The sequence below is a fragment of the Frankliniella occidentalis genome, unplaced genomic scaffold (genome assembly GCF_000697945.3).
Source record: "Frankliniella occidentalis isolate FOCC.00 unplaced genomic scaffold, Focc_3.1 Scaffold10, whole genome shotgun sequence".
NCBI classification, from domain to species: domain Eukaryota; kingdom Metazoa; phylum Arthropoda; class Insecta; order Thysanoptera; family Thripidae; genus Frankliniella; species Frankliniella occidentalis.
The window spans coordinates 2,460,095-2,468,137 of record NW_026267140.1 but is presented as its reverse complement, the minus strand read 5'-3'; the positions used below and the strand labels follow the sequence as shown (position 1 = coordinate 2,468,137).

Below are 8,043 nucleotides of genomic sequence, written 5' to 3'. Positions count from 1 at the left end.
TGAGTGTGTCCCTTCGAGTTGTAACAGTTGGTTAATTACAAAAAGACATAAAGTCTTGTCGCCTTTCATTTCTACAGGACAGCTACGAGGACGAGATGTTCACAGCACGTACACATAGAGCACCCAAAAGCAAATCAAGGTAGCAAGCTTTTTAATGCCCGGTCGAAGTAAATTTTTGTTTTTGTGTAAGTAAGAAGTGCCCGAGTAACAAATGCTCCATGGGGGATTAGAAAATCCTCAGGCAGCTTTCTGGGGGCAATGATCGCGACAGGACCCTCGTCCTAGCCGGCCAAGTTTCACAAGGTGTTCCGGCGACCTGTCCCGCGCACGCCACTGGATTGCAGGATGAGCTTGCACTTTTGGCCCCGCTATGAGGATTAGCAATGCAGGCGATATCTGCCACGCTCTGATGGCTTCCGGTCACTTGCCCCGTTCGATAGTATTGTTCGTTTCCTAGAAAGCAATGTTTTGTTTCAAAGGGGCAACCTAAGTATCATGTCTTAGTATGGATCTTTTTAAAGTATAGATTTTATTCCACTTTTGTACATTATTGGTCTCGAAGTCTCGAAGATGCAAGCGCTCGTAGTCCGCTGAAAATAAATTAAGATTATCCACTAATTTCACCAATAAATTAATGTTTTCAATCTGCTTTCACTGTTCACTCGGGTAGAAGTGTCAACGTCTTCGCGAAAACTGCTACGCAAACAACATTCCACTGTTGCTGATTTTTATAAAATTGTTCACAGCTCACGGGATGTTGCAGCGTTGCGTCGAATCACTCATTCCGTTTCATCCTGCCTTGGACGACAGTCGACAGCGTGCCATCGCCATCCCTCGTCCGCCTGCCGACAACGTCCACTATGTCGGCCTCCTGGTCAGTATGATTCCAATGTCTTGTCACCACTCGCGTCGTTCACGAGATTACCGACACAGGGCTCGAGGGGAGAAGGACTATGATTCTGGTGTTCTGGTGATGGGGTTCCAGTCGCCTTGCTGCGCGGACCAGCTGGGCCCCGGGAGGGGGAAGTCGTCGGGGGCCGTCCTCTGCTCGGCGACCTCTTTGAGCTGTTGGGCTGGGGGTCCCGGCGGCCCCGGGGGCGGCGCGGCTAGCGCGGCGGGGCGGGCGTGACCGCCGTGCCGTGGCTCCTGCGCCGACATCTGCTTCTCCAGCGGCCGGAAGAAGTCGATGATGGGGTGGTAGCTGTAGTTGACGCGCTTGGTGGGCGCGCTGGCGATGCCCGTCGCGGCCGTGCTGGTCGGGATGATGATGGGCGCGGCGGTGGTGGTTGCCGCCGTGCTGGTGGCCGCGGTCGTGGTGGCCCGGGGCCGGTACGTCTCGAGCCGCGGCGGGAGCACGGGGGGAGGCGGCCGCTTGCTCGTGGCCGCGCTGGCCAGGGCGGGCGCCGGCACGCGCACGGCGGCGCCCTCGGGGCTCAGGATGACGGGGACGGGCCGGCGCTGCGTGCCCTCCGCCGTCAGGTCGTCGGGGTCGTCGTCCTGCGGCGGCGCCACCCTGGTCCTGTTGCGGACGGAGCCCGTCCTCCTGCCGGCCTGCGGCGCGTGCGGCGGGTAGTCGTAGTCGTGGTGCAGCGGCGGGTACTGCGGCAAGTGGTCGCCCGGGGCTGGGCTCTCCTCCAGGGTCTGCAGCCCGTACTGCGGCCCGTGCCCCTGGCCACCTTGTTGCTGCTGCTGCACCGGGGGCCGCCTGGTGGCCGCCCTCCGGAACGGCCAGGTCGGCTTTGAGCCCGTCGACGTCCTGGTTGGTGACGGGTCGCGCCCCGTGTCCCGGAGCGAGTCGCGCACCGAGTCCCGCACTGGTCTCGACTCTTCCACCTGCTGCCGGGCACATCAGTAAGAATTGTTGGTCATTTGTTCTCTCTCTGGCGACATGCTGTGCATGTATTTGAACGATATCATACCTGGCTGAAGGGCTTGAGCGCGTACTGCGGGTGGGCAGGGCGACCTGTTTCAGACGCGACTACAGACTCGTGCTGGTGGGAGTAGTCAGTGATCGGCTGTAGGTACTGTTGCTGCTGCTGCTGCTGCTGCTGCTGCTGCTGCTGTTGCTGCTGCAGCTGCTGTAGGTGCTGTTGTTTCTGCTGTTTCTGCTGGAGCTGTTGTTGCTGTTGTTGCTGCTGTTTCTGCTGCTGGTAGGACGGCACGGGCTGACTCCCGGCGAAGGACTGACCTACCTGGCCGAGGGAGGGGGGCCGACGGGCTACCGAGTTGGACGTGATGAACGGTGACTTAATGACCTGGCACGAACAGCAGGTGGGCACCTGGAACCAGAATTTAGTCATTAGCGTAAAGTGTTTTCCTTGGGGTTGTAAAATCTACTTAAAACTATTTTGACTTACCTTGAAGATGTCCATGTGCAGGCCGAGTTCCCTGTCCCAGGTGAGAAGGCGGTGGTAGTTGTACACCTGGGTGCAGTGCGACCGCACCTTGTCTGACATGTACTGGCAGGGTTCCTCCAGCCGCCTGTCGAAGTAAGAAATGGTGCGTTAGTAGTCGTCGGTCCTCCCCCCACCGAAAGGTTCATCTCTCAAAAACACATCGTACCCACCCCCACCTCGCAAAAAAGTTATATTAGGAAAAAACAGAAAACACAACAAAAATCAAGTACCAATGATTATTTTTTTTAAAAAATATGTTGGAAAAAAATGAGAGAAATTGGTGTACGCTTGCATTTTCAGTAACGGTCCCCTCGGGCTACACTCACGTGCACTTCTCGAGGCGCAGCGTCTGCGTGTGCTCGGCCGTGTTGACGATGAATTTCCACTGGCCGCTGGTGGCGCGCGCGCGCTGCGGCCGCGCGTACTTGATGACGGAGGGGCAGAGGTGCGTGTCCTCGGCGCCGTCCTGGCTGTCCAGCTCCTGGGGCGAGTCCGAGGGGTAGTCGTCATCCTGGCGCCTGCGGAGCCGGGGGGGAGAGCAGTTTATTTTAATTGCCGCCGCCGAGGCCGCCGCGCGGGGGCCGGGAGAGCCGCACACGCCCCGGAATGGGGAATGGGGGTTGCATTTTAGTGCCAAGTTCGCTCGCTCCCCAGTTGTTGAATTCCTCGCCGGCCTGCTGTTTCGCTGTCGCCCTTCGTGGCGGACGACATTGAACTTGGCCTTGGCTGGGGCGGTCTGGGCCTTAGTGAGGCACGCGAGTCAACCCCTCCCCATCCCTCGCCCCTTCCTCTGCTCCTCATTTCCCGACCAGAGGGAGTGTTTTCCTTCGTGTAAATTAACAGAATCTGCGGAAGCGAAAGAAGGGCGTCGAGCTTTGGCCGGGGGCCGGGGCGAGGGGCGGGGCGGGAGAAAGCCGAGACGGCGGGCGCGAGACGGGCGAGATCACTTTTCCGAGCGGCTTTGTCGGCCCAGCTGAGCCGGATGGGCTGCCCACCTCCCGGGCGCTTACCTCTGCGCCTCCAGCGGCACGGAGCGGCCCACGGCTGGGGGCTGGGCCGGCGGGAGCTTGTCGGTCAGCAGGGCGTCCACAGTGTGCTTGTCGGCGTGGATGCTGGCCAGGATGGCGTCTCTGCGGAGTGGACACACACTACTGTACTCGGCGTGCTCAGACTGCGCTGCCCCCTCTCTGCGGCTCACAGCTACTCACTCGGGGTAGTGGTCCACGCTGGCGCACACGGTGTCGGAGAAGAGGTTGCAGCCGTGGTGGTCGCCCAGCAGCCCGGTGGTGGTGGTGCTGGGCGCGGCGCTGAAGGGGCGGAAGGTGGTGGGCGCCACGCGTCCCGGCGGCGGCGGCGGCACCATGTCTGCAACACCGCGGGAGTTCCTTTGTCTAGCTCGTTCTTTTGCTCCGGACTTCGTCGGGCGGCGTGGCCTGGCGGGGCTTACCTGTGCTGGGAGGCACGTGGGCGTTCCTCCTGTTCACCCCTGGGGGGCCTTGCGGGCCCGGGGGCGGCTGCTGGCGGTCAAGTTCGCCGTAGCGTCGCTGCGGTCGCTGTGTCTGGGCCCCCTCCTGCGGGGCCGGCGGGGGCGGAGGCGGCCGCGGCCCCAGCAGGGGCGGGGGCATGGCGGCAGGGGCTGCGGGGGCGACCCCGGCGCCTCTCCACCGCGGCATCTGGAACACAAGTTGGCAGCTCGTGTCAACTTCTCGACGGCGGCGCGGCAGGACACACGTGTGTCGCTGGCGGTGACAAGTTTTACCTCCGGGGATGGGCTCATCAACTCTGCCGATTTTTGTTGTAAATGTTGATGAGCCCTCGCCATCTGCTTTGGCTTTGAAAACGCGATAAAGTGAGAGTATTGATCTTTTTGTATGTCTGACGTGGTGACGTCGTCTGTGCCCCAAGAGTTGAGATGAGACTTGACATTTTCTGGGTTTCGAGTCAGAGGTTATTTCATCCCTCCATGACGTGATCCTTGCTCGACGTGAGCGTCAGCCGGCAACTGCCGGAGCATTTGCGCGTTCCAATCTCATCTTTGGAGGCGTGAAGGATTGACGATTCACGAGTCTTTTAAGATAGACCGGGAAGAGCTCATCAGCCAATGCGTCGGGGTGAGATGGGTGCAATCCTTGAATTAATGAAGGGAGAAGGGATAGTGTGGTTCGTCGGGGGACGGGAGGGGAGGGGGCGCAAGAAATTAGAGGGTGGGGCTGCGGAGGGAAGGGGGCGTGGAGGCATGCCAGCCAGCGGTGACGCACGAAGAAACAAGAAAATGAATGAGGGGAGATAAATGAGCTGGAAGACAAAATGAATTGCCTAATGCGGTCGACGAAAAGAATGAGAAACTTTTTTCCCCTCTTTGGCATTGACGGTAAATATGCTTGAAAAAGTAGTCTATGTGCTTGCGTGGTGCTTGCGTGCGCTGGACTTTTTTCTTCTCTAAGTAAGCCTCGTTGGTTATATGGGTAGCCCTTAAGAAAGGTTTTGTTTGCGTCAAGAAAGAGAAACTTTTTGTTTGTGTCGGTGCCACGAGACTCCCCCGCATCGTCCCTTTTTGAGTTGGTCCCTTCCCAGCAGCAGTATCCACTGACCTGGAGTCCATAACGATTATGAAGACGAATGTCTGTCGGCTCGTAACCAGCGACCCTCACCTTCCCGCCAGTGATACTGGTCCTCTTGGCCTAGTTCAAAGTTCCACGCTGGCCCCTGGGACGTTTAGGCTTATCTCCCCCTTAGTGGGGCTATTAGCCATCGCTCTGGGATCCCGGGGGGAAAGAGTAGTTGGAAAGGGGGGGGGGGGGTAGAGGCCCTTGAGCTCGGGCGCGAGCTTTTTGTCAGGCATTTTGCCGTGTCGTTTGCTTCCTCCTTCCCCTCTAGTACACAGGGATAGTTTCAAGTCGAGTCTTCTACAAACCCCGACGGTCGGGATCGGTCGAGACGGTTCCTAGACTCCAACCCACCAATCAAGCCAATTAACGTTCACCGCTCGATTCGAATCCACGGGGACGACTCTGTGAATTTCGCGTGACTCTTGTCTGCCGGCGACCTCAAAGGCACGGGATGCAGTGGTGGCTGGGGGCTGTGCTTGCGCCCCGGGGCGGCCGGCGCGTGGCCCTGCCGTCGTCACCCCCACCGTCCACTCGGCCCGGCCCCGGCCGCGGGGCGCACAGACCCGGCCGCTCTGGCTGGCCTCTGTACTGTAATCCTGTAATTTGAGTGAAAGCAGCCGGGCGTACCTGTGGCCGGTAGGGGTGGCCGCCTGCGCTGCGGCCCTGGGGCGGCGGCTGCGGCGCGCCCTGCTGATGCACGTTGTCCTCGAGCCCGGTGCCGCGGAAGATGTGGGCGATGTCGGCGCTCAGCGGCAGCAGCAGCTGCGACGTGAGGTTGCTGCTGCCGTCGGGGGTGGCGCCGAGCCGCATGGCCATCTACAGGGCAGGACGGTGTCAATCAGAGAAGCGGGCGCATGCCCTAAGGGCAATTTGGGAGCTAAACAGGACTCAAGAAAGCGAAACGTTGCCGAAAAATCTCAACCATAAACAAGAAATGCCAATGTCAGTCAAAGAAGGAAAGCCAAAATTCGGGCCGTCAAAGCTCTCACGGGAGTTACGGGAGTAGCTGCTTTACCTCGAGGGGTGGGTCCGGCACGTCCCTGGGCACCATGGCCTGCTGCATGACGAGCGACACGAGCGCGAGCCGCTGCGGCGGGCTCATGACCCTCAGGATGGGCAGGATCTGGCCGAAGCGCTGGGTCATGCCGGGCCGCTTGAGCGCTGCGCCCATGACGCGCAGCATGAGCGCCGACTTGTCCGCGGCCGCCGACGAGGCCGGCTGCTCCCCGGGCCGGCGGCCGGGTACGTCGCCGTCGCCCGCGAGGAACTCGTCGTCCGACAGGTGCGAGAGGTCGGCTGCTGGTGCAGAGGCATGTCAAAGTTTAAACCTTCATTGGTTTTATTTAAAAATTCCTGGAAAAAATCCCTAAACTGCTTTTTGTTAAATTAAAATCCCTAGTTGAGGCGAGGTCCGGCAAAGTCTACTCGGGGTGGCTCCATTAAAGAAGCTCCGTGTGCTTCCACGCAGCGCCCGGCTGCTAGACCGCGAGGCTGTGCAGCCCTTGCCAACAAAAGGCAGTGCTGCTGCGCGGGGCAGCCCGTGTCGTGTACAATCGCGCATCAGTCCGTGCGTGCAATGTCGCTCTAGGTCTTCAGTGGCACGGAGAGGAGGGGAACGGCAATCGCTTTCGGCGTTTTAATTAGTTGAAAGCGCGATGCATGATGACTTTTTGTATGTAGTTAACCAGAAAACTGTTTGGTTAAAGAACAAAAAACAAGAAGAAACTTTTACACCACTCTTATTGTCCTTCTACTTCCCCCATTTCCCCTACCCCTTGCTATCGCGGCTTGGGCGCGCACGTACTGAAAGGTCGTCTCCCAGCAGTAACAAAGTTATCTCCATAAAGCAAGAATCGTCGTCTCGGAAGGAACGGAGCCTGAGTATCGTTTATCACCCCGTCCTGCCAGAGCGACTGGCACCTCAAAAGCTAAACGAATTATTTTAAAAATAATAGGGTAAACATTTGGACAAATATAAGAAACACGGGGACATTTTTAGGAACGTCATAAAGTACCTGCGGATTCCGATTCATTGTCGTCTAGTGAAATGTCGCTGAAGTCGTCCAGTCGATCAGTTGACTCGCCCTCTTCTGGTCGCACGCATGGTGCCAAAAGTAACAGCGCGACTACCTGAAAATAAGGAGTTTCGCATGAAACATTTTTGTTTGTTCGTGGGCAGTGAGACTTAGTTTTGCGAGCTTGTCTAGACTGTCTCTGCGGAATGCGGTTGCAGCTCAAAGCGGGCTGTGCTGAGCGGCTACCGCTCTACCGCAGCAGTATGGAGCGCACAGTACAGGGAGGCGCGACCATCCTGCGGACCATCCGGGGCAGTGATGCAAGAGAGTCCAACAAACAAACTGGAAGAGAAGAAGAGGAGAAGGGGGGAGGCAACCGAGCGCCGAGCGGTGACAGAAATAAAGCAGGGTGCGCAATGCTCATCAAACACTGTTCTGTCACATTTAATCCAATCTGACCTGACCGAATGAGACAAAATATTCTACATAATGAACGTGTGGAATGCACGCACTGTTAAAAAAAATTGTTGTAAATTTACAACACATTTGATGTAAAGTTTGATAGCAACAAATGTTGTCAAAAAACAACACATGTTGTAATCTAACAACATTCACCAAATTTTCTGAAACAATTTTTCATTTTAAAACGGTGGTTATTTACTTCCGCCTGCACCAAACCTTTGTAATTACACGATCTTGTTCGTTTTGTAACGATACATCTTGCTATCATAATTTACAACGGTTTTGTTGTAGTGTTACAACATGGTGAAAAGTAGGAATCATTGTTGTGGACCACTACGGGCAAAATAGAAGGAATTTCGCCACGTGCCAATGAAAACGAATGCTGTTGTTTTTTAACAAACTTGTCATTATAAAGAGTGTGATAATTTGACAATATTTTTTAACAGTGCGGGAAAAATATTTGTTCAACTACTCTCTTACCGATGACCATGTTGTAGACAAACAACAATGTTGTTCGAGAACAATAACATTTGTACGAGAACACTAGTAAAACAAAGGTGT

The 8,043-nt window shown here is 56.7% G+C and overlaps 1 protein-coding gene across 3 annotated transcripts in view; it reads right to left on the bottom strand.

The window, feature by feature from the left end:
* Nucleotides 1-504: 504 nt before the first annotated feature.
* Nucleotides 505-8,043, bottom strand: part of LOC113212731 (histone-lysine N-methyltransferase 2D-like) — a 14,954-nt gene continuing 7,415 nt past the window's right edge. The window contains exons 2-11 of one of the 3 annotated variants that reach the window (XM_026431535.2): nucleotides 7,021-7,135; nucleotides 6,021-6,304; nucleotides 5,633-5,821; nucleotides 3,844-4,069; nucleotides 3,605-3,761; nucleotides 3,407-3,526; nucleotides 2,723-2,914; nucleotides 2,358-2,481; nucleotides 1,920-2,279; nucleotides 505-1,836 (exon numbers count right to left, since the gene is read on the bottom strand). In XM_026431535.2, the coding sequence (XP_026287320.1) occupies nucleotides 952-1,836; nucleotides 1,920-2,279; nucleotides 2,358-2,481; nucleotides 2,723-2,914; nucleotides 3,407-3,526; nucleotides 3,605-3,761; nucleotides 3,844-4,069; nucleotides 5,633-5,821; nucleotides 6,021-6,304; nucleotides 7,021-7,135 (2,652 nt within the window). In that variant the 3' untranslated portion in view covers nucleotides 505-951. The remainder of the gene's footprint in view (nucleotides 1,837-1,919; nucleotides 2,280-2,357; nucleotides 2,482-2,722; nucleotides 2,915-3,406; nucleotides 3,527-3,604; nucleotides 3,762-3,843; nucleotides 4,070-5,632; nucleotides 5,822-6,020; nucleotides 6,305-7,020; nucleotides 7,136-8,043) is intronic. The other 2 variants (XM_026431552.2, XM_026431543.2) reach the window with 2 other exon arrangements.